Source organism: Macaca fascicularis, chromosome 4, assembly GCF_037993035.2.
Source record: "Macaca fascicularis isolate 582-1 chromosome 4, T2T-MFA8v1.1".
Lineage (NCBI taxonomy): Eukaryota > Metazoa > Chordata > Mammalia > Primates > Cercopithecidae > Macaca > Macaca fascicularis.
The window spans coordinates 63,437,786-63,464,025 of record NC_088378.1 but is presented as its reverse complement, the minus strand read 5'-3'; the positions used below and the strand labels follow the sequence as shown (position 1 = coordinate 63,464,025).

Below are 26,240 nucleotides of genomic sequence, written 5' to 3'. Positions count from 1 at the left end.
CAGGGTCTCTCTCTGATACCCCGACTGCAGGTGCAGTGGCACTGTCGGCTCACTGCAACCTCTGCTTCCCATGATCAATTGATCTTCCCAACTCAGCCTCTCGAGACCACAAGTGCATGCCACCATGCCTGGCTAATTTTGCATTTTTTTGTAGAGACTGGGTTTTGCCGTGTTGCCCAGCCTGGTCTCAAACTCCCGAGCTCAAAGTGATCCACCTGTGTAATGGTTAATATTACATACCAATTTGATAGGGCCATGGGGTACCCAGATATTTAGTCAAACATTATTCTGGGTGTGTCTCTGAGGATGTTTTGGGGGAGATTAACATTTAAGTGGGTAGACTGAGTAACGCGGATTGCCTTCCCTAATGTGGGTGGGCCTCATCCAATCTGTTGACCACCTGAAGAGAACAAAAAGGCTGACACCCCCTCAAGTAACAGAGAACTCCTCCCCCCTGACAGTCTTCAAACTGGGACACTGGCTTTTTTTCCCCCTTGGCTTCAGTCTTGAACGAAACATGGGTTCTTCCTCAATCTTGAGTCTGCCAGTCTTCAGCCCAGAACTACACCGTCAGCTCTCTTCATTCTCATGCCTTCGACTCAGACTGGAACTATATACCATTGGCTCTCCCAGGTCTCCAGCTTACTGACTTACCCTGCAGACCTTTGGACTTGCCCTTCTCCATAAATGCATGAGCCTATTTCTTTTTTTTTTTTTTTTTTTTTTTGAGACGGAGTCTCACTCTGTCACCCAGGCTGGAGTGCAGTGGTCGGATCTCGGCTCACTGCAAGCTCCGCCTCCCAGGTTTACGCCATTGTCCTGCCTCAGCCTCCCGAGTAGCTGGGACTACAGGCACCTGCCACCTCGCCCGGCTAGTTTTTTTGTATTTTTTCAGTAGAGACGGGGTTTCACCGTGTTAGCTAGGATGGTCTCGATCTCCTGACTTCGTGATCCGCCCGTCTCGGCCTCCCAAAGTGCTGGGATTACAGGCTTGAGCCACCGCGCCCGGCCGAGACTATTTCTTATAATAGATCTCTCTCTTTCTCTCCCTACACAAACACATAAACACACCTCTTCATGTATACACACATCCCACTGGTTCTGTTTCTCTGGAGACCCCTGACTTACACAGTCTTCATCCCTGTAGATCTCTGTGGCAGAGTAAGCCATCTTTACTCACATATCTATTCCATATTGAAAGATCATAGTCATCTTATTTTTAAGCTCATGGTTCTTTATAGAAAGAATCAGTCACAGAGCTTAAATGAAGATCTGTGGTTAAATAAGAACCAATATGAAATATTTGACTTTTCTTTCCACAGACTCACCAAAGTCGTAGAGAGGAACTTGAAGGAGTATTCAAGTAAAAGTATGGTGAGGCCCCAGATTCAGATGCTTGGGTTCCTTAGAGGGAAGGAAGAGGTACAAGTGCTGGACCCATAGGCTCACAACAGACCTTATAGTATTTAGAAAGGCTGTTAACATTTGCAATGAAATTGCAAAGGAGTTGATGTTACCATACCTTCATTTCTCAGCAGGTGAAACTTAAGTCCAGAAGAGAAGCGATTTGACCAGAGTCATGTAAAAAGTTCGCCCTACCAGCCTAGCAGACCCAAAGCTGATTCTGATGTGAACAACATGTGGGGCACAGAGACGCTCTCAAGTAGCTATGACAGGGCCCCTGATTTCAGGTCTTCTGATTTATAGGCAGATACCTGCGCACTATCCTAACCATGACCTCAGCAACTTTCATTTACATTTTTACCTGTCAACTTTATTTCTGCCCATATACCCCTAGGTATTCTACAGACAAGGAGGTAAGACTACCACATTCTCATTTAGTGGCCCTATTCATATTGAACACTTTACATCATTTCAAATCCTACCAGCCTTGGCATTCAAAGCCAGCCCAAATTTAAAGTAATGTTAACTTGAAAGAAAAACATTTTATAACAATTCCTCAGAAGGTGACATAAAAGAAAGACAAAGATACATATTTTAAAGGGTAAAGGAAGAAATAAAAGATAATCTTTTAGCTATTAAGTATGTTAGTTTAGAGATTCAGTAGAGTTCAATGATAATAATCACCAAAATAGTAATGTATTACCTGACCACATTTATCAAGATGTTTCTGGAGATATTTTTTTCTAACATCAAAAACTAAAATGCCCAAAATCAGTTCTTTTTAATCCAAGACACCCCACCCCCTTTTCCTAAATTCTTTAAATACTGATAAGTTTCTAGATGTTTTCTTATTTTTTAAAGACAAGCATCAAGATATGATACAAAAATTTAAAGAGAAAAAAAAAAAAAAACACTTCCAGCCTGGTCAACGTGGTGAAACCCCATCTCTATAAAAAATACAAAACTCAGCCAGGTGTGGTTGGCGCACGCCTATAGCCCCATCTATGCGGGAGGCAGAGGTGGGAGGATAGCTTGAGCCCAGGAGGTCGAGGCTGCAGCGAGCCAAGACAGGGCCACTGCACACTCCAGCCTCGGTAACAGAGTGAGACCCTGTCAAAAAAAAAAAAAAAAGTAAAAAATGTAACTTCTATAGAGATTAAGCTTTTGTTTCTTTTAATGCCCATGCTCAAAACATAAAAATGAGAAGACTGAAAAAAACTCACTCTAAGGCGGTTTTCTTTATCTTTCATTGTGAAAGGAAGTTACTAATAACAAAATTACAGGGGAACGCTCCCGTTTTAAACACTGGCACAAATTCAATGAAAAATTTTCCTCTTTACTGCTAACATAGCTTTATTGATTTAATGAACTCAGAAAGGTTACGGTCTCCTGTAGTAAAGTGGGAGGGAGACGGATGAAGCCTAATGCTAAAAATAACAAATGAATAATGGTTTTTTTTTAAAAAGATGACAAGTACATTCCTGCCACACCCAGCAGTCCTAGAAAAATATTTTCTGCCATTTAGTCATTTAATCGCAGTAGTCATTTGCCTATTACTAGGTTTGTCCTGTAAGATAATTTATGTTTCCTTCTTGGTGTAAGAAGCTAAAAATCTCCCGTTCTATGCTTTCCAAATACTAAAACCCATCTTCACAGAAGAACCAGCTAGTGACATAGATTACACTCAAGTTCAGCAGTAGTTAGAACAACCAGCTAAAGTTGAGAGATTCGGTTTTGTTCTATTTTCCTTTGAGATATAATTCCCATACACAGAAATTCACTCAGTTTTATAATCAATGTAATTCCCATCAAATCAACCTGAAAAATCCACATTATAAAAACAAGTAAATCTAGGATTCTATTCCATACAAAACAATTCATCACCTGGTTTAGTTAGCAAGCAAAGCATCATCTGATTTACCCAAGTCTTACGGAACAGTAGCGTCTGTGAATTAGGAGCACAGATTTGTGTCCAAATCCCAGCTCCGCCACTGACCAGCTGTGTGACATGAGCAAATGCACTTCTTGCCACTCCAGTGGCACAATCTGTTAGTGCGTGGTACTTATACAGAAAATGTACTTCTCGTCTGGGCGCAGTGGCTCACTCCTGTAATCCCAGCACTTTGAGAGGCCGAGATGGGAGGATCGCTTGAGCCCAGGAGTTCAAGACCAACCTGGGCAATGTAGAGAGACCTTCTGTCTATTTTTTTGAAAAAATTTAATTCTAAAAAAGAAGAAGAAAAAGAAAAGACATATAATTCTCCTAAGGGTCTATTTACTTGTCCATCAAATGGGTGCTATATCTACATCTTTGCCTTGTGGAGTTACTGTGAAATCACATATGATAGTGGCCTAAGGCAGAGGCTCTAATAAAACAGGGAGGGGAAGCATGAGAAGAGGGCAGGGCAAAAGGAGGGGTTCTGTTAGCCGGGGGTGAAGGAGGAAGGCCTAGAACACTGGGGAGTGGGGTGGGGGCTGACTCAGAGAAGAACTGTTTCCTGCAGTAAAGAGGACAGATCCTTGGACAGACGAGACAGAGGTGCGTCCACACATTCACTAACTCAAGCAAAGCATCAAAGGTTCAGAGATGAAAAAACGTCACAGTTCCTCCAGGAGCACGTATTTTATAGCAGGAACAACCTTACACATGAAGAAATCATGACAAAGCCACAGATGAGAGCGGTGGCACAGACATGGAGAACTGTGGGAGGGGAGTGGGGTTCCCTGATGGAGTGGGCGAGAGGGCGATCAAGGACAGCACCCTGGAGGAAGCGACCCCTAAACCCTTCATGACAGTCGAGAAGGGGTGAGCCAGATGAAGAGGGCGGAGGGGAGCAGGGCACATTTGTGCACAGCACGGGAGTCCTCGCTGCCTGAGGAAAAACCTGAAGAAAGGAGCAGAAGGGTGGGCTCAGGGAGTTGCAGGTAAAGGTCAAGGTGGGGAGAGGTTATCAGGGACTTTATCTGGCAATCACAGGATCACATGTGCTTTTTATTTTTTTACTTTTATTTTATTTATTTATTTTGAGACATACCACTCTGTTGCTCAGGCTGGAGAGCAATGGTGTGGTCTCAGCTCACGGAAACCTCTGCTTCCTGGGTTCAAGCGATTCTCCTGCCTCAGCCTCCCAAGTAGCTGGGATTACAGGCATGTGCCATGACACCTGGCTAATTCTTTTTGTATTTTCAGTAGAGATGGGGTTTCGCCACCTTGGCCAGGCTGGTCTCGAACTCCTGACCTCAAGTGTCCACCCACCTTGGTCTCCCAAAGTGCTGGAATTACAGGCATGAGCCACTGCGCCTGACCCAGATGTGCTTTTCAGATGCAACCCAGTCTGGCTGTTGTATGGAAGATGCATTGGATGAAGGGCGAAACTGGAGGCTTCTGCGGTGGTACTGGGAGGAGAGAGTGACAGACAGTCCTACTTCCCCTGACTACCTCTCACCACCTACCTATAACCACATTGCCTTTGCTCCCACTGTGCCTTGGCCTGGAAGCCCCCTCTCCATTCTCCTTCTGGTAAACTCATTTTTTAAGAAGCAACTCAGCATCCCACCTCCAGGGTCTTCCATGACTGCACATGAGGCTACATTTCTCGATTCTGTCTTCCACAGCGCTGGAATGCCATGTGCACTGAATCACTGCGTTATGTTGAAATTGTACGCTCAACTGTCTGTCACCTGCTAGACTGAGAGCACCCTGAGGGCAGAGACAGTGACTTAAACTTTGAGTCTCCAATCTGTGCACATTTGCCTGACCTAGAGTATGCACTGAACAAAATGCTCACCGAACTAAACCAAACATTCTTATTCTCCTGTCAAAAACATTTCCAGGCTGGGCGCGGTGGCTCATGCCTGTAATCCCAACACTTTGGGAGGCCAAGGTGGGCAGATAGCCTGAGGTCAGGAGTTTGAGACCAGCCTGGCCAACATGGCAAAACCCCATCTCTAGTAAAAATACAAAAATTAGCCAGACGTGGTGGCGTACGCCTGTAATCCCAGCTACCCAGGAGGCTAAGGCAGGAGAATCGCTGGAACCCGGGAGGCAGAGGCTGCAGTGAGCCGAGATCACACCACTGCACTCCAGCCTGGGCGACAAAAGAGAAACACTCCATCTCAAAAAAAAATAGAAAATAAAAACACTTCCAGCCGCGCACATTGGCTCACGCCTGTAATCCCAGCACTTTGGGAGTCTGAGACAGGCAGATCACTTGAGGTCAGGAGTTTGAGACCAGCATGGCCAACATGGTGAAACCCCACCTCTATTAAAATACAAAAATTAGCAGGACGTAGTGGCACATGCCTGTAATCGCAGCTGCCCGGGAGGCTGAGGGACGAGAATCACTTGAACCCAGGAGGCAGAGGTTGCAGTGAGCCAAGACCATGCCACTGCACTCCAGCCTGGGCAACACAGCAAGACTCTGCCTTAAAAAATAAAAAAATAAAAAGTAACACTTTCACCATCTCCCTGTTGCCTACTGAATAAAGTTCACATCTTCACGCACCACCTCCACTATCTGGCTTTATCTCCCTCAAATCCCCTCACAAATATGCTACTCTCCAGTGGTTTGTTCTTCAAACTGCTTCCCCCTGCACACATCTAGAAATACACCATAGTATCCTCGTATTTTCCTCAAAGCTTTGTTCTCAGTGTTCTCACCAGTTTCCAGTTGTCTAAATGCAATCCATCCTCTTTACGATTTGAAAACTGTATTTAAGTAAATATTTAAACTGAAGCCCACGTTTCACAAAACCCAGAGCAGTCTCAACCCTACCAGCAAGTGCTTCCTCCTTCCCCAAGTACCCCCTGGTAGTCCAATCACCTCCTCCCTCTCCAGCCTAATTAACCACAGAAGCAGGCCTGGCTCCCCTGGAAATCGCACATAATGAGGCTGGATGGGGGACGCCATCTGGGAGAATGCCAAGACTGCCTAAGGGTGGTGAGGTTTTGTCCTTGTTTACTTGTTTGAAATAATAAGTGGAAAGGAAAATAAAGTACTAACTGGACTTAATTTACAACTCTTCCTCCCTGGGAACTTCAAAGGCGATCTGGCGTGTGGATGGCGGTGTGATCTGGTCCACATTGGACATGCTCAAATGAAAGCTGCATCATCCTACCCCAGAAACACCCAAGAGGCCCAGGACATGGCCAGAGCATGTGACCACTGACAGTACGCAGCTCAGCCAGTACATTAACTGTGATAGTGCCTTTTTATTTCAAAAAGGATCTTCTCCACCCACATACTTCAAAGAAAACCTGTTCCAGAGAATTTCTCTTGCATGATGTAATCTACATTGTACATTCTATTTTTAGGCTAGAAATGACTACATCTGAGGTTCTCAGGGAAAATCGCTAGGGAGGAAGCTACATAAATAAATGTATATTTATTGAGGTTTTAAAATGCTAAGTGGATAAAGCACTGCTCTTTTACAGACATTTTTAAAAGGAAGTTTAGAGAAAGCTAAACGCTTAGGGAATATTTTGGAGACCCTGTCCTGATTGGTCTTGATCTGTAAATACCTTTGCCTTTGTAGCTTCACATTACATGTTTTTGTCAAATATCTCATAAAAGCAATTTTAAGCAAGTAGTTGTTCCTGCTTAAGGTTTCCCAGTCTTTGTGTCTGAAGGTAAAAAGTAAGCAGCTCTTGGCCAGGCACGGTGGTTTCACGCCTGTAATCCCACCACTTTGGGAGGCCGAGGCGGGCAGATCACCTGAGGACAGGAGTTCAAGAACAGCCTGGTCAACATGGTGAAACCCCATCTCTACTAAAAATACAAAAATTAGCTGGGCGTGGTGGTGGGTGCCTGTAATCCCAGCTACTCAGGAGGTTGAGGCAGGAGAATCGCTTGAACCCAGCAGGCGGAGGTTGCAGTGAGCCGAGACTGCACCACTACACTCCAGCCTGGATGACAGAGTGAGACTCTGTCAAAAAAAAAAAAAGAAAAAAAAAAAGAGCAAACAGCTGTCTTTACAACCTGCTGACAAAGGACACAAGGACAATGGGCACAGCAAACATAACTCAGGCTACACGCTGCAAAGCCCTTCAGGAACATGTGACTAAATCATAACCTCAAAGAGTGCAATACAGTGAGAATACTTTCAGGTAGAATTTCTTTTTTTTTTTTTTCCTTTTTCAGAAATAGTGTCTTGCTTGTTGCCCCACCTCATCTTGAGCTCCTGGCCTCAAGTGAACCTCCAGCCTCAGCCTCCCAAAGTACTGGGATTACAGGCATGAGTAACCGCGCCTGGCCAAGAATTTCTAAGATCAATCCTGATTGTCTGTTACCAGAAACTCACAAGAATAACGTGAGAAGGGGAGTGCATGTACGGCAGGGGTTGGGAGAAGGCTGTAGGGGAGAAAGGGGTGTGGGGAGGACATAGGAAGGGGTTAGGGCCTGGGCTATGGGTAGGAGAGAACCAAAAATTAGTAGTATTAGAATAGTGCACTTAAAATAACTAAACTGATGATTCCGTCAAAGAATGGATAATGGGCCACAGGTGATAATTACCCTCTTCTTTAAAACAGCTTCTCCTCAAGCCACCTGACCATCCAGACCCCTGGATTTATGTAAGGGTTTATGTTAAAGTAACCTCCCCTCTTAATCAGAGAATAGCACCAACTATGATGTCATCAATTAAACATTTACAAACTATGGACAAGGGAATACAATTACAGTTAATGAAAATTTAAATTAAAAAAAAAAAAAGTTTGCTTAGACTCCTTGTGGCCACAAAGAAACCCCCACCCACCACCACCACACACACAACAGGCCAGGAGCCTCTCAGTGTTGTCAAATGTCCCTTTTCTCTCCCTAGCCCTAAACATCTGACCTACGCAAAGACCTGAAAACTCCAAGCTGGGCATCCCTTTGACAGGACTACAATTACGGTCAGGATGAGATTTTTGACTGGGGTGCTCTGAACACTCTGAGACACTCGAATCCACAAGTCTCATCTCAGGGTAAACAGGCTGTGGCTGCTGGATCCTGGAAAATCAGCACCATGGGTAAGACATGGTACAAAGAAAACTCTGGGATAACCGTGTCTCCTTCAGGCTCTTTGATGTGTCCCATCACCTCCACATGGCCTCCCACCCTGCGGCACAGCTGCACTGCCTCGGGAGCTGAACGCCCCCTAGCTGTGAGCAGGGTGAGGCCCCTTAAGAGGGGCAGGCAGGGCCTGAGAGGATGCAAGCTGGGCTCATGGGGGCAGCTCTCCCTCAGCAATGTCAGCAGCTGTGTTCTTGTCGGATCCCAAAGCCTTCCACCTCCTGCATTCTTCTTGGCAGTTTTGGCTTCCTCATTAAAACTATTTTGTACTTTGGAGTTTAAATGGCATATCCTGGTTGACCAACAGTTCCACTCAGGGGCGTAAGTTACTGTCTTTAAGATTCTATAAAATTGAGGCTGGGCGTGGTGGCTCATGTCTGTAATCCCAGCACTTTGGGAGGCTGAGGCAGGTGGATCCCCTAAGGTCAGGAGTTCGAGACCAGCCTGACCAACATGGTGAAACCCCGTCTCTACTAAAACTACAAAATTGGGCTAGGCGTGGTGGCGGGTGCCTGTAATCCCAGCTACTCGGGAGGCTGAGGCATGAGAATTGCTTGAACCCAGGAGACGGAGGTTGTGGTGAGCCGAGATCATATACCATTACAATCCAGCCTGGGCAACAAGAGCAAAACTCTGTCTCAAAAAAAAAAAAAAAAAAAGGAAAGAAAAAGAAAAAAAAAGATTCTATAGAATTACGGAAAATGATACACCCTGTTATACATTTTCCATGTAAACTGTTGAACTTGTGTCACTTGGAATCAAGCCCTTGTATCTACATAGCCAGCACAGTGCCACTCCACTGCTTGACACCTTTTGCCCCACTCTGTCCTCCAAACTGCTGCCTGATTAATCTTCCAAAGACACTATGTCATCATGCTTTGTCCTCAGCTTAAAAACTTGTATTGCCCCCTTGAATGCAGAGTATAAAATAAACCTTACCATCTGAGCCTTGCCTACAGGACCACTATGGGCTGAATGTGTCCCTCCAAAAAAAAATACATACATTGAAATCTTAATGCTTTAGGTGATGGTATTAGGAAGTGGGGCCTTTTTAAAAGGGGCAGTGATTAGGTCATTGTTTGGAGTGCGATTTATGGGTGTAGTGTGAATATGTTATCATAGTTAGTGTGTGAGTGCAGATGTCTGACAACATGCCCAGAATGTCCAAATCTGTTTAGACCAACTGTGTGGGGATATTCCAATTTGGGACGGCATCACATGCTAGGGCGCACCAACCTTCAAGATAACCAGACACAGACAGATCCCCGTACAGGGACTATAAAAGGAGAAGCCCTCAGGCAGCTCGACCTGCTCTGCTGAGACACAGACTCATGAGGATGAGACGCTGCCACTCAGAAAGGGACCCGGAGTCAGGCTTGCCATCTCCTCGACTGAACGCTTCAGCCTCAACATTCCAGCCTTGACGCCAGAGGAAGCTATTCCCCGATGGCTGAGGACTTCTGTGACCAATCCTGTGCCTATTCATGTAAGATCCCCGACCTGTTCCTAACAGGTGAAAAACGAGAGTTGTGTGTAGCGAGAATGGGGATAAAATACCTATATTTGTTAAGAATTGTCTGTGTGCCAATAAACCGTGTGATTCAAGCATTAAGTTACAGCATCTTTCATCCTTGGCTGCTTAATCCACTGCACAGGACAGTCATAATGGCAGAGCCCTCATGAAGAGGATGAGTGGCCTTATAAAAGGCGGCCCGGAAAGACCCCTTGCCTCTCATGTCATGCTAGAATACGGTAAGAAGATGCTAGAATACAGTAAGAAGATGCTAGAACACAGTAAGAAGATGCTAGAATACGGTAAGAAGATGCTTCTAGAAACCAGAAAGCAGGGCCTCACCAGACACTGAATCTGCAGGCGTCTTTTGGACTTCTCAGCCTTCAGAACTCTGAGAAATAAATTGCTCTTGTTTATAAACCACCCAGTTTAAAGTATTTTCTTCCAGACTAAGACACAGACTGAAAAAGCTGCATTGCCTGTCCAACCTAACCGCCAACTCTCATCACTTCCCAAACCTTTAACTCCAGGGTGCTCCAGAGCCCCAGGCCACCACTCAGTCACTTCCAGTTGTCTCTCCATGCTTGCCCAACCCCCTCCCAGACTGGAAATCCTTCACATCTCTCAACAACTTTTTTTTTTTTTTTTTTTTTGAGGCGGAGTCTCTGTCTGTCGCCCAGGCTGGAGTGCAGTGGCACGATCTCAGCTCACTGCAAGCTCCACCTCCCGGGTTCACACCATTCTCCTGCCTCAGCCTCCCGAATAGCTGGGACCACAGGCGCCTGCCACCACACCTGGCTAATTTTTTTTTTGTATTTTTAGTAGAGATGGAGTTTCACTGTGTTAGCCAGGATGGTCTCGATCTCCTGACCTCGTGATCCGCCCAGCTCGGCCTCCCAAAGTGCTGGGATTACAGGCGTGAGCCACCACGCCCGGCCTCTTAACAACTTTTTAACACCATATTCTTCCAGGAAGTCATCATTTCCTCAAGATCACAATACAACCTCAACCCTCTCATCTCCCATAATATTTGATGACTATACCAGCTGTCACCTAACTTAGATCATTTTAGAAGGTCCTTTAGTTTCATGTTCACAAGGTTTGCTAACTAAATTATAATTTCTTAGAAACTGGGTCCCTATATTATAATTATTTTTATTTCTTTAAGCCAGATGCATCTATTAGGTACACCAGTATTTGCAGATGGGAAAATAAGCAAGAGAAAAAGAACTGAGATGGGAGAAAGGCAACATGAGATATGAGAAAAGGAGAAGCAAAGGTAGATAGAGTCAGAAGATTAATCAGGGGCAGAGGTCAGAATTATTTGGTTATTTTGCTATTGCCAATTGATACTTTATTCCAAATTCTCGGTGTATCAATGAATGCATGCCTTTAATCCGTTTCCTATTTTTAGCCAGAATTTTTTTCCTACTCATGCTGAATTCTTTTCTATTTTTTTAGACAGAGTCTCACTCTGTTCCCTAGGCTAGAGTGCAATGCACAGTCTCAGCTCACTGCAACCTCTCCCTCCCAGGTTCAAGCGATTCTCCTGCCTCAGCTTCCAGAGTAGCTGGAATTACAGGTGCCCGTCACCAAGCCTAGATAATTTTTGTATTTTTAGTAGAGATGGGGTTTTGTCATGTTGGCCAGGCTGGTCTCAAACTCCTGACCTCAGGTGATCTGCCCACCTCGGCCTCCCAAAGTGCTGGGATTACAGGTGTCAGTCACTGCGCCCAGCTGGGATTATAGGTGTCTGCCACCACGTCCAGAATTCAGGCTGAATTCTTCATATATACACAGATGAAAAAATTTCCAAACAAGGTTAAACATTCAGACATAAACAGAGGTATGATTTAATTTGCAATTTAAATAAAACACCATATGTAAAATTCCTTTCTAATAAGTCACCATATGTAAATTGTTGTGTTACCATGAAATTTTTTTTTCTAAAGAATCTGGTTTCTCTGTAATAACAAGTAACTAAAGGAAGAAAAATGCAAGAACCTGCTCATTATCTATCTTCATCCTATTCCTCATTCAAGTTCCCAGGTCATTTGACAACTGGTTTTGGAGGGCGCTGTAGTGGATTCTATAGCGACTCACCCAGATCCCCACTTCAAGACAGAGGGATTCCTTTCCTTCTCCCAGCTCACACACAGATCCCCTCGTGGTAACTGACCTCTACTGAAGAAAGCTGCCTTGCCCTGCTGGCCTGAGGGGACAAAGGCCGGCCACCTTGCCTCCATACAGAACTCTGAAGGGCCCTCCCAGCTCCACAGCTCGCTGTGGGACAAGCTGCATCACAATGCAACTTGTCCCTCCCAGATCTTGCTCCCTCACTCCAGGCTGGCATTGTCCCTGAGGGCATTCCCAGTAAAACTTGTCACGTCTAAATCTCTATCAAAGTCTGTCTCCTAGGACACCTGACTTAAGATAAGGATGCTCGAAATTCCACTGACATTTGTCTAAGTGTTGAGGTTGTCTGAGCAAATGGAAATAAAAATGTTCAAACTGCTTCCCCTTCTCTAAAATGCAAATGCCATAGGAACCAGCCATTTATTAAATGAATATGGAACCAGAGCAGAGAAAAGAAAGCATTTCGTTAGCTGCTTCTCTGTTATAAACAGAAAAATTACTGTTTTCTTGCAATCCATAGACACAGAAACAGCTGTTATACCATATCACGTTTTCCAAAGCCATTGTATTAGACTTTTACCTGTCTAATCTTCTAGTAGTTTTATTCTATGGATTTTGTTCAGAAAATGACAATATATGAGTGAATCATCAAGGCCTGAAGGCACTATTCAAATTAGGAATTAAGTTTGGGTCACAAAGTATTTCAGGATATACACAGAGCCGCCAAAGTTTGTAAAGCATATCACCCATGTCACAAAACAGCAAACATTAGGTACCTAAAATGAAAAGCCACAGAAACTACTTCCCCCAGGGTGTAAGAAATACCACCAAGATGTGAGCCAAGAAATACCACCAAGATGAGAGCCTGCGTTCAGTCACTGCACAAGTGACGTGAGCAACAGAAGAAAACTCAGGAGCAGGCAAACAGTACCTGGTTCTCTATGGCTTTCCTGTTCTTTGGGTCGCTCACAATGGACAGCTGCAGCTCTGCCATCTTCTTCATCTTGCTGTCCATGTCTATCTTCTGAAGCAGGTTTTTGGTCTGGTTCTTCAGTAGCCGCAGTGTGTCCTCTTTCCCATGCTTCTTTGCAAAAAGGGATGCACAAGCAGAGTGTACGGCGGTGACCCAGTTTTCTAGATCTGTCTGGCTGGTGGCCTACACACAGGGAGGGAGAAAGCCTGTTTCAAATTATTTTACCACTAAAGTGCTCTCCAAAATGGCAGGCTGGGCTTAGACGTGCAAAATCCAAGAAGTACTTGCACTGCATACAAGTTGCTTAATTTCATAAACACATTCAACCATTCAACTCAGGTTCAGAGGGACTCAGAGAACATTAGGAGCAGAGGAGAAAGCATCATGGAGCTCTGAATAGGACAGGAACTAAAACCAGAAACAAGCGCTAGCCAACCACATAGCAGTGATAAGAACAACAGGGTAGACACACTCATGACACATTACGCCACTCTCTAAAAGGATGCTTGGCCGGGCGTGGTGGCTCATGCCTGTAATCCCAGCACCTGGGAGGCCAAGGTGGGTGGATCACCTGAGGTCAGGTGTTTGAGACCAGCCTGGCCAACAAGGTGAAACCACATCTCTACTAAAATACAAAAATTAGCCAGGTGTGGTGGTGCATGCCTGAAATCCCAGCTACTCGGGAGGCTGAGACAGGAGAATCACTTGAGCCCAGGAGGTGGAGACTGCAGTGAGCTGAGATTGCGCCACTGCACTCCAGACTGGGCGACAGAGCAAGACTCCGTCTCAAAAATAAATAAATAAATAAATAAATAAATAAATAAATAAATAATTGGATGCTTGTCTTCAGAATTTTAACAGAATGAGTAAGCATTAGGACTAGAATATGAAATTTTGAAAACTGGATATAAAATTACATCTACAGGATGGCCTCAATACAAAAAAAAAAAAAAAAAGAATGTACATAAAAGTATACTGGGGGGAAATAAAATAACACTATTGTCTTTGAATATATGAAGGTTTTTCCTTTCTGTACTTTTCAGTGACTTCTAACACAAAGACCATATACTATTTTTATAAGAGAAAAGTATTTTATTTTTGGCTGGGCACAGTGGCTCATGCCTGTAATCCCAGGACTTTTGAGCCCAGGAGTTCAAAACCAGCCTGGGGAACAAAGTAAGTCCCCAAGTCAATTAAAAAATAATAATAGGACAGGCGAGGTGGCTCACACCTGTAATCCTAGCACTTTTTGGAAAGCCAAGGTGAGGTCACTTGAGGTCAGGAGTTCGAAACCAGCCTGGCCAACATGGTGAAACACAGTCTCTATAAAAAATACAAAAAAAAAAAAAAAAATTAGCCAGGCATGGTCGCGGGCACCTGTAATCCCAGCTACTTGGGAAACTGAGGCAGGAATTCAAGAATCGCTTGAACCTGGGAGGTGGAGGTTGCAGTGAGCTGAGATCACACCACTGTACTCCAGCCTGGGCAACAGACTAAGATTCCATCTCAAATAATAATAATAATAATAATACATTTTTTAAAAGAAAAATATTTTAAAAACAATCAGCAAAGTTTGAATAAAGCACAGTGGGCAAATGGGTATTATTCTAAGCAGGCTGAAAAGTACTTTCATTTCTCTTGATGTCCAGAAATAACCACACACATTCGAGTCACAGGGTCAAACCTCAAGTGGCCTCTGGGATCACAAAACAGAACACCTGGGAAAACTTTGTTGTTGTTGTTGCTGCTAAGACAGGGTCTCTGTCGCCTGGGCTGGAGTGCAGTGGCACAATCATAGCTCCCTGCAACCTTGACCTCCTGAGCTCAAATGATCCTCAAGCCTCAGCCTCCCAAGTAGCTGGGACCAGAGGTACATACCACCATGCCTGGCTAATTTTTTTATTTTTCTTTCATAGAGATGGGGTCTCACTATGTTGACCAAGCTGATTTCGAACTCCTGTCCTTAAGCCCTCCCCCTGCCTCAGCCTCCAAAGTGCTGGGATCACAGGCAGGAAAACTCTGAAAACTAAGGATGTTTTACCTGAATCACAAAATAAAACATTCATTTCACACTTACCCCTAAGAAGTCCATGCAGATTTAACCTAAGGTTTTGTTATTGTTATTGTTTGTTTTTTTACCTTCCCTACAATTCAGACTAACATAAATTCATTACTTTGCTTTAAAGCGTCATAGAAGTTTTTAAGCAACCTTTCTGTTAAGAAAAGGAAAATCAAATCTCAGGCCCTGGCTCTAGTAAGTTAAGTCAAGTTGGAACAGCAGTACAACTAAAGGCCCAGGGAGCTTACCCAGTGCTGGTCCCAGCAGGGAGCACTTCAGAGCATTCTAGACTCCCAAAGTCAGCCTAGAGAACACTGTTACACTGCAGGGCTTCTGAGGGCACCCAGGACCATCTTTATGAGAGATCTAAACCCAGGCTTTACGAGGTTTTCCATGAAACTTCCAGTCAGATGTAACCTACAGCCAACACTGTGTGTATGTCAAGTGCTGGGTTTAGACGGGGGGCATTTAAGAAGCAGACTTCACTTCCCAGCTCTCACTCTCACCTCTTCTGAGTTAAATATTAATCACCAAGTTAGAATTTATTTAGCATTTAACGCATACACGATGTTATTTACTCTTAAGGTAATCGTGTAAGCCACTGGTTGAAGGGCCCAAAGCTCAGAGAAGTCTGGTATGGGCACCAACATCACTTACAAACTCAATGCTAACAAAGGTGCCAGGATTCAAACCCAAGCCTGACCCCAATACCGATGGCTCAGGACCACCATGTTCCCCAACCTTTCATTGGCTAGAAAGTCCCTGAAAATTCTAACAGTAGATAACCTGAATCTTAAGATCCTAAGACCACTTCCACAGGGAACTGAGACCTCACAGCATTTGTCTATGAGAGTTTTCCCGAAAACCTCTGACATCCACTGAGATTCGTGGGAAGAACCCAAGCCCCTCCCATCAGTATTCTCCAAGCTTCATTTTAAAAGCCCCAAGTCTGGGAATCTTCACCATTGCACTCACTAGATCGCAAGCTACTCCAGAACAGGGATCATGATTTTTTTTCCCTTTGTGTGCCAAAGAGCATCTCATGGGCCACAGCCTGGGACTTCAGAGGCACCTGAAAAGTGCCCTCTGGATGAATGACTGAATTGGTGATGGCCCAGGGCCCTTGGCAGTCAGGGGAGGCCAACATCTGTTGCTTAAGGCCAAATCCAAAACCTGACTAAGCATGTATTCAATTTCATTTCCAAGTTTTGCCTTTTCTGTTCCTTCTTATTCTAGCAGTGCATAAACTATTACCTCCACTTACAAAGCACCGGCAGTACCTGGAAAAGGTAGACGTCTCCAAAGGAGTTGCTGAGGCAGAACACGTTTTCTTTCTTGGGATGTTCTGGAACAGCCTGCACTATGCTGTCTTCTGCAAACAGAGCACACCGAGGGGCACTGCTCTGATCCATGGAATTCTTCCCATAGGTCTCATAAAACAGCAGCGTGCATCCTGTGAAACACAGAAGCAAAATCACATCCCGGTCATCTCTGGAGATGTAGGAAAGGACTGGGAAGGAAAGTGATACACTTTTAAAAACAGTATGGCGATTCCTCAAGGATCTAGAACTAGATGTACCATATGACCCAGCCATCCCATTACTGGGTATATACCCAAAGGATTATAAAGCATGCTGCTATAAAGACACATGCACACGTATGTTTATTGCGGCACTATTCACAATAGCAAAGACTTGGAATCAACCCAAATGTCCATCAGTGACAGACTGGATTAAGAAAATGTGGCACATATACACCATGGAATACTATGCAGCCATAAAAAAGGATGAGTTTGTGTCCTTTGTAGGGACATGGATGCAGCTGGAAACCATCATTCTCAGCAAACTATCACAAGAACAGAAAACCAAACACCGCATGTTCTCACTCATAGGTGGGAACTGAACAATGAGATCACTTGGACTCGGGAAGGGGAACATCACACACCGGGGCCTATCACGGGGAGGGAGGAGGGGGGAGGGATTGCATTGGGAGTTATACCTGATGTAAATGACGAGTTGATGGGTGCTGACGAGTTGATGGGTGCAGCACACCAACATGGCACAAGTATACATATGTAACAAACTTGCATGTTATGCACATGTACCCTAGAACTTAAAGTATAATAATAATAATAAATAAATAAATAAAAATAAAAATAAAAACAAAAAAAACACCTGAGTGAGACAAGCATGTGACAGAAACATGGTAAACAAGGAAAAGTGGCATCTGAAGTATACCTAGTTGTATCAGAATGAACCTCAACGAAAATGAGATGTCTTTGTAAATGTAATATCAGTAATAACAATACAAAATAATAAGTTGTTGCTTAACTCTTGTAAGTACTCCACATGCACTGGCTTATTTAATCCCCATAGAGGCCTGAAGGTGGGCAGGGTTATTTAGCCCATTCTACTGTAACCCAAAAAGTATCCAGGACAGGTCTCGATCTATTGAGAAGTTTATTTTGCCAAAGTTATGGACATGTCCGGAGGAAGAGAACACAGAATCACAGAAACAGTCTGTGGTCTGTGCCTTTCTCCAAAGATGATGTTGAGGGCCTCAATGTTTAAAAATTAAAAGTGGGCTGGAGGGGAAAGAGGGAGAGCGTGGTAATCCACCTGCCGCAAGGGAAAAGGAGCAGGCAGGGAAACTGTCAATGACGTAATCATCCAGCACTTGGTGGTGAATCAGCACTTCACATAAGATAAGGTGAACACAGAGTAGCTAGCTACCTGTGGGGATATTTAACCTTTTATCTGTAGCTCCTGCTTAGAAAGAAATGGAAAGGCAGCATCTCGCATGACTCAGCTTTCGGCTTAATTTTTTTTTTCCCTTCTGGCATCATGAATTGGGGTCCCCAGGTTTTATTTTCCTTTCACACTAAAAATGAGAAAACCGAGAGATGGATTTACTTGCAAGGGTCCCACCGCTGCCCCGTGGAGCAGCAGGGATGTGAACTCAGACCCTCTGGCCCCAAAGCCCTCGTCCTTAAGCACAACACCACATTATTTAGAGAATCTCAATGTGAGAGGCCAAAGAAAATCCCACACTCACTCACTCCACTGACCATCAATGGGAACAAGAAACTGAACATACCTCGGGGACTTTGCCATTTACGAGAAAGTAGCCACTTTGTTCTCCAAATGCGATGTAAAATAACTTAATTTTTAGTATTGCCTTTTATCTCACAGTGATAGAAAACATTACTTAGGCTAAGGGAGAAAAGTGAAACTAATAGAAAACATGACTTAGACTAAGGCAGAAAAGTGAAACTAAATGTGCCTGAATTTTCAAACATGACTCTAAACATACTGCAACCTATGCTTTTAAGTGCTTATTTTTCCCCTCATGAGCTAACAAAGTATTGCTGGTAGAAGTTATTATGAGTTTGTTTCATTAATTAGAAATTGCATAATTATTAGACACAATTTTTAAGCAAATTAATGCTTCTAAAATGCTCACAAATGTGTCCTCTTGTATAGGTTAACTATCCCCTCAAATCTGTATCCAATAAACTTTTTTGACTACTTCTCATGTGCCAACCTCCAGCATACAAATAACAATGACCACCATCCGGGTGCTTCGCAAGTGCCTTTCGCATTGACAGGAAAGAAACACCAGCCTGCCTTCACTGTAAACAAATGCCTGGGCTCCACTTCACGGTACTTTATCCTACTGTGTTTGCATCCTCATTCATAGAAGTTCAGACGTTTTAAAAACGATTTCAGTCTCTCCAATTTCATTACTTCCTTTAAAAATAAGTCTTGATATGAACAAACAAGTTTATACAATAGAACTGATAACGGCACACAGAAGCCAAGAAAGATGCCTGCTCCAAACTTGGACTTCGGAAACAGTACTTTCTCCCTCCATGGTACTTTATGATCTCAAGAAACTGCGCATTTACTCCTCCCCACAAATAAAACTCATCCAAACTAACAGGCTGACGGAACTCAAATATTACAAACCAGGGAAAGTAGCAAGAGGTTTATAGCCAGAGCTGCTTCTTGCAGTCCTGGCCAGTATCTTTTTCCAGCCACTGATGCAGCAGTTACACAATAAACCACGTCTTCCCATCAAGTAAGGCCATCCGATGCTACCGTTGCACATGCTACAAGCCATGACCCGGGGCCCGAGGACCAGGGCAAAGGTGCAGAGCAGCTCCAGCTGCATCCACATCCAAATTCTTTCCGATGGGTTCACGTTCACTTCCCAGCTTCCCTAACACTGGAACCCCAACAGCCATGGTTTAAATCGTGGCATCTAGAGGAAATGAATGCAAACCTTGGGCCAATGCCAAAATGTCACCAAACCTAACAAGCCGTGGATAACAGACTACGAACTTGGAGGCATGAAACCAAAACAGGACATTTCACATTAGAGCCAGGCCAGGAAGTAAAACAATAGGCAGAATTTTGTGGCTATCGAATTTAAAATCAGGAAATCAATCTTAACGCTGTGACACCAAGTTCAACTTCACGGGACTCTGCACCTCTAAGGGGGCACCGGGGCCAGTGGAAAGCTGCATCCATGTGAGTGAGGCCTCTGCCGTTCACCCCAGTGCTGGGGGCCCCCAGCACTGCCCGGTCCCTACCAAGCACTAGTCTTGGCTTCGAGGGGTCATTGACACTGGACGTTCTTGCTATGGTAGCAGAAAGAGAAAACAGATTGGCGTAGCAATGGCAGCACAGGAATCGAGAGGTAATATTAGTAGAAATCTCACCCAGGGGAAGGAGGACAATTAGGCTTGGTTTTCCCTCAAATGCACCTTTTCTATGACACCCTCTTAACCTCCCCTCCCTGCTGCTGGCCTATCTCAGGGCAGAATTACCAGTATCCTAAAATTATTTTATGAGCTCCTCTCCTGACACGGACACTCAGCCTGTCGCACATTTTGAGGGATATGTTTAATGATCTTGCCAACTCTTCAGCCCAGGAAGTCCCCAGTGAACTCCATGAAAACCCACTCATTGGAAAAGACAAATGGAAAGCAGAATTACCCTTGTTAAAAATTTATTACATCCTCTAAAGCCTTGAAAAACATTTATGTTCCTAGCACACCTATACATTCCAGGTAGGCAGGTAACCAGATGGCTTGTTCATAACGGTTCTCTCCAGAAAACTGTCTCCCATTTATTGACATGGATACTTTAAGGATAAATTGAAAATTAGGCTTAAATGTATGTCTGTGTGTGTATACATAGATACGTGTTTTTAACTAAGATTAAACCAAACAGTGAGTCCAAACATGACAACTTGTATTCTAAGCCAAGAAATTAGAATTCAACATACAGAATTCCCAGAGGAAAGAGGTGTAGAAAAAAACCACATGGAAAAGGTTATGCTGCGGGAAAACATCTTTATCGCATGTCTTGCCTTGGCTGCAAAGGAAAGGAAGAAATGTGTGCTTGATAACATTTATACTACAAAGCACCCTTTATCCATGGATCTTGAAGTGCTTCCCAAGCAAAAAACTAGGAAAGCAGGGCCTAGCCAAGACTACAAATCTAGCACTGCTCAGTGACAACTCAGGTCCATCACTACCCCTGAAGTTGGTAGCCAGAAATTCCTGGTCTATCTTTTGGGATAAAATACAGGAAGCTGCCAATCAGCTCTTCCAGTCCTTAAGTGATATCTGCCTGAGTTTCCCTCAAGAAGCCTGCAACAGCTTGGCTCTGGGCAAATGTGGTCAGTAGCAGAGAAATCAAGAAGGGAGTATCTCTCCATGTGCCCATGGCTGTCACTGTGGTTACATTCATTTAGAATCAGCCTGTCTCCCATCTATTAGTTCCATTCTAACCTCTGCACACCCAGAATAAAGTCAATGTCTCTTCTACACACTGCTGTTCACTCCCACCCAGTTCTTATTTTCACCACGCTAAATATCCCTAGATCTTTCTGCCCTCCTCCATGTGGCACAGCTCTAAATCTCCTTGTCGTCACCTATGGCCCTGCTTCTCAAAGTGGTATATTCTCTCTCTCTCTCTCTCTCCCCCTCACACACACACACACACACACACACACACACACACACACACAGAGTCACCCTGGCCCCCAGTCCAGCCCCCTACCACTGGGGTGATGTATACTGGGGGTTTTCAAATCCATAGACAGGCAGGGAAGAAATTCTCAAAGAATTAATTTTAAGAAACAAATTTTACATTTAAAAAGTAGATACATGACACATGATGGGGTAATGTGCATCCGTTCTAACTATTCATATCATGTGACTAGGAGGCAGCTTCCGTCTACGATTCACAGACAGTCCCACACGTTCACCCCTTAAGGGAATATGTTCACTCTCTCACCATTTAGGGATCCTCCGGGAGAACCTTTTAGGGATCAATTTCCCACTTCCTAACAAATCTCCTGCAATATTGTGCCCACAAGGAGGGAAATGACCAGCTCTGACCAGGGCAAAGAAAGAAGAGACTGTCATCTCCTTTGCAAGAGATATAGCATCTCTAAGGAGGCAGCTGATGATCATATGACATCTCCAACGAGGTAGCTGATGATCACGGTGCATCTCTGATAAGGTAGCTAAAGATCACATTTGCTCTTTGAAATCACATTTACTTTTTCAGCCACATCACCTTGGAAACACATGGCCTACACATTAAACCCCAACATCTTTTTCACTCATAATGCTGTTTTGGTTTTTTGTTTGTTTTTGAGATGGAGTTTCACTTTTGCCGCCCAGGCTGGAGTGCAGTGGCATGATCTCGGCTCTCTGCAACCTCCGCCTCCCAGGTTCAAGTGATTCTGCAGCCTCAGCCTCCTGAGTAGCTGGGATTACAGGCACCTGCCATCATGCCAGGCTAATTATTGCATTTTTAGTAGAGATGGGGTTTCACCATGTTGGCCAGGCTGGTCTCAAACTCCTCACCTCAGGTGATTCACCCGCCTTGGCCTCCCACAGTGCTGGGATTATAGGCATGACCCACCACGCCTGGCCTCACTCATAACAGTTGGCAGCCTCATTTCCCTATCCTGCCCTTGGGTAGCTATCTGACTTCTAAACCTTAAAGCAGAACTTTCTTATCTCTTTAAATTTTAATCCTGCCAGATTCAACCCATTATTTCATCTTTCCAAATCGTTTCTGTCATTCAATACAGAAATCTGCCGGTCCAGTATGGAAAAACTGGGGACGTTCTTTACCTTCCTCAGCCAGCCACAATGTCTACAAGCGTCCAAATCTAGGGATGGAAAAGAGGACTGCAGTACGTGAGGGATGCTGGGCCCCTGGGCTTTGTACACCTACCGGCCTGCTAGGAAAAGGTATCACTTGGACATGAAACACCTTTGCAATTGCCCCTTTTATCAGAGGTACCAGAGGGGCTTGTGGTAACCAAAGCATGATGCCTGCCCTCCATGGTTGGGGGAGCAGGGCTCCAACTGTTCAATAAGGGGCAAAGAAAAGCTAGAAAGGGGTAATTGAGAAGGCACCGGGCATTGCACACGTAGTATTTGCAGATGTTTCTGCTCTCTCCTGTGACAGGGAAGGGCATCACTTGATGATGAGGTCTGGCTTTTGAACAACACACTCAGCTCCTCTGACAAAGAGTCCCAGGGGGCTGTGCAGAATGCCAGAGGCTGCGAGGCAGCTCTGTGTGCATCTGCATAAATCAGCGCTGTACAGATTTGGAGCTTCTTGCTTCCTCACGAGACATTTAGATTTCTTCAAATCTATACAAGGCAATTATAGTTTTTAAATGGCAATGCTTATAAAAAAACGTTTCTCATCTCAACAAAACAAATTCTTACTCCTATTGTCTTTATGTTTAAAAAAAGACAGCTGGTTCATCAGTGACAGACTGGATTAAGAAAACGTGGCACATATACACCATGGAATATTATGCAGCCATAAAAAAGGATGAGTTCACGTCCTTTGCAGGGACATGGATGAAGCTGGAAACCATCAATCTCGACAAACTAACACAAGGACAGAAAACCAAACACCGCATGTTCTCACTCATAGGTGGGAACTGAACAAAGAGAACACTTGGACACAGGAAGGGGAACATCACACACCGGGGCCTGTCAGGAGGTGGGGGGCTGGGGTAGGGATAGCATTAGGAGAAATACCTAATGTAAATGATGAGTTGATGCGTGCAGCAAACCAACATGGCACACGTATACTTATGTAACAAACCTGCATGCACATTGTGCACATGTACCCTACAACTTAAAGTATAATAAAAAAAAAAAGACAGCTGCACTTGTTAGTGACGACAACAAGTAGGCTTTGTTCATAAAGCTGGAATGACAAATCAATAATCCAGATGATATTCTTAGTTGCACAAGCTGGAAAGAAAACCTCTTTGGAGTTCTGAACATGTACAGAATGTGAAACTCAGAAGCTGCCTTCCAAATAACTAAACTACCTTTGGTTATTTACTTTTTTTTCTCCAAATCCAGCAAAACTATCACAGACAGTACAGGCATACCTATAAAATAAGCAATAAGTACTAAATCCAATCATTACATGAGGCCGGGTGCGGTGGCTCGTGCCTGTAATCCCAGCACTTTGGGAGGCCAAGGTGAACAAACTGCTTGAGGTCAGGAGTTATGAGGGTAGCCTGGTCAACATGATGAATCCCCATCTCTACTAAAAATTAGACAAAAATTAGCCAGTGTGGTGGCGCACACCTGTAATTCCAGCTACTTGTAACAATCTGAGGCACGAGAAGTGCTTCAGCCTGGGAGGCAGAGTTTGCAGTGAGCTGAGATCACGCCATTGCACTCCAGCCTGGGCAACAAAGCAAGACTCTGTCTCAAAAAAAATAAAAATAAGTAAAAAATCCAATAATTATTTATTGAACTGCATAATGCACATGAATAGTAGGTAAAACCTATTTCACAGGTGTGAGAAAGTATCCGCAGTAAGGCAGGCCATGGATCCGGTGTCAAACCCCTCATGTGAACTCACATCAATGCTAGACTCTTGGCACTTCCTGGGAAAGAACGTGGCTGGAGGAAATGGTTCCCAGTGGCCTCAGCAGGTGACACTGCACTCACCTTTCAGCGTTACCCAGTACTGTTTCCATTTCCTTCGTGCCACCAGCTCGAGCTTCCTTTCCTTCTGCACAGTGACCAGGGGCTTGAAGAAGAGCCACCCGGCTTTCCGGACCACCCCCTGTTCCTTCTCAAAGAGCAGATCCAGCTGTTCCAGAGAGCTGAGCGACTCGCTGCTGGACTCGGCGGTTTCTGTAGACATTTCTATGTTCTCAGTGTTGGTCCTGCTCATTTCCAACTCTCGCATGAAATTCTCATAAATGTTCTGTCGGAGGGGATCGCTGCCAATTGCATGCGTGGATTCACTTCTCTGAGACAGGATCTGAGCAGAGCCCCCTGACCACAGAAAAGCAGACGCCTGGGAGGGCCCCTGCACATCTGTATTCAGTCCATCAGAGCGACTGTCAAAGTAGTCACTGCCCTCCTTGGACCTCGGCTCCTGTGAGAAACACACAAGATCACCCATCAGAGCTGACAGCTATCCAAAGCATCCCTTCTTGAACACAGCATAAGTGTAATACCGGTGGCTGCTAATAATATAATGCAAAGCAAGATTCTGATGACAAAAATACATCTTTAACCATCAAGTCTTCATACCAGAAAGAATTTTTAAAATAGGGTTGCCTAAGCCAACTTATATCCAGTAGAGTTAGCGCCTAAAGAGGTAAATAAAACACCAAGGGCTCTCCTAAATCTAACCTATGCTTAGCATCGAGAAATTAGTATGTTTACAACACACTAGTGAAGATTACTAGAATGATATTTCCTTCTTCATTGCTAACCATGAATCAGTATCTTCCAGGAAAGAATTCATATTCTTGCAATTTATTTTTCCCCAGGATCATTTGAAAGGTAAACTAGAAAATTACTAGTACCAGCAGGGTGGGGGAGATAGGGACTCAGTATTGTTACACAAAACCCAAAAACTTCTCTTCCTCTCCCTATAGTCCCCAGCTTCTGGCCAAGTGCCCAGGTCTAGACTTCTAGACTTTGAGATCTCTAGTATCTTATTTTCACAGTTCATATAGTAAAAATAATAGGTGGTAAGGTGGCTCATGCCTGTAATTCTAGCACTTTGGGAGGCCGAGGCAGGTGGATCACCTGAGGCCGGGAGTTAGAGACCAGCCTGGCCAACATGGTGAAACCCTGTCTCTACTAAAAATACAAAAATTAGCCGGGCATGGCGGTGAGCAACTGTAACCCCAGCTACTTGGGAGGTTGAGGCAAGAGAATCACCTGAACCTGGGAGGCGAAGGATGCTGTGAACCGAGTTCGCACCATTGCACTCTAGCCTCGGCAACAAGAGCGAAACTCCATCTCAAAAATAACAATAATAATAATGATAATAATAATAATAATAATACACTTAGGATTCCTTATCTATGAAGGGTACCGGCTAGTAACTATATCTTTTTTTTTTTCTTTTTTTTCTTTTTTTTTTTTTTTGAGATGGAGTTTCGCTCTTGTTGCTCAGGTTGGAGTGCAATGGCGCAATCTCAGCTCACTGCAACCTCCGCCTCCCAGGTTCAAGTGATTCTCCTGCCTCAGCCTCCCAAGTAGCTGGGATTACAGGCATGCGCCACCATGCTCAGCTAATTTTGCATTTTTAGAAGAGACCGGGTTTCTCCATGTTGGTCAGGCTGGTCTCAAACTCCCATCCTCAGGTGATCCACCCACCTCGGTCTCCCAAAGTGCTGGGATTACAGGCATGAGCCACCGAGCCCAGTCAGTTTTTTTCATAATTAATATTTCTTTCTTAATTTGATAATTACTTTCATGAAAAAATATACTTATTTATTCATTCGCATCCGTTCATCTGAGTACCTATTTTATTCTAGGTACTGGAGACATCAAAGACATGATTCTTAACTGTAGTATTTATTCCAACACAAAAATCAAACATAGGCAGCTCTAAATACAATTCATACTTATATAATACCGTTGCTCCCTGTGAGGACTGGTGCATTGAACATCAAGCTGGCCATGCACAGAGCTGAAAACACGAAGACATTTCTCTAATATCTGGATTAGAAGTCTAGTCACTCAAGAAAAATAATTTGCATACAGGCTATTCACTGGTAAATGGC

The 26,240-nt window shown here is 44.2% G+C and overlaps 1 protein-coding gene across 9 annotated transcripts in view; it reads right to left on the bottom strand.

Annotated features, from left to right (window-relative positions):
• TIAM2 (TIAM Rac1 associated GEF 2) overlaps positions 1 to 26,240 on the bottom strand; it is a 272,290-nt gene that overhangs the window by 98,376 nt on the left and 147,674 nt on the right. For all 9 annotated transcript variants that reach the window (XR_012433556.1, XM_045390320.3, XM_045390326.3 and 6 more), the window contains 3 exons: positions 24,157 to 24,592; positions 16,418 to 16,590; positions 13,037 to 13,261 (listed from right to left, as the gene is read on the bottom strand). Coding sequence is in view for 8 of the 9 variants with exons in the window: in XM_045390320.3 (XP_045246255.2) it covers positions 13,037 to 13,261; positions 16,418 to 16,590; positions 24,157 to 24,592 (834 nt within the window). In the remaining variant the exon portion in view is untranslated. The remainder of the gene's footprint in view (positions 1 to 13,036; positions 13,262 to 16,417; positions 16,591 to 24,156; positions 24,593 to 26,240) is intronic.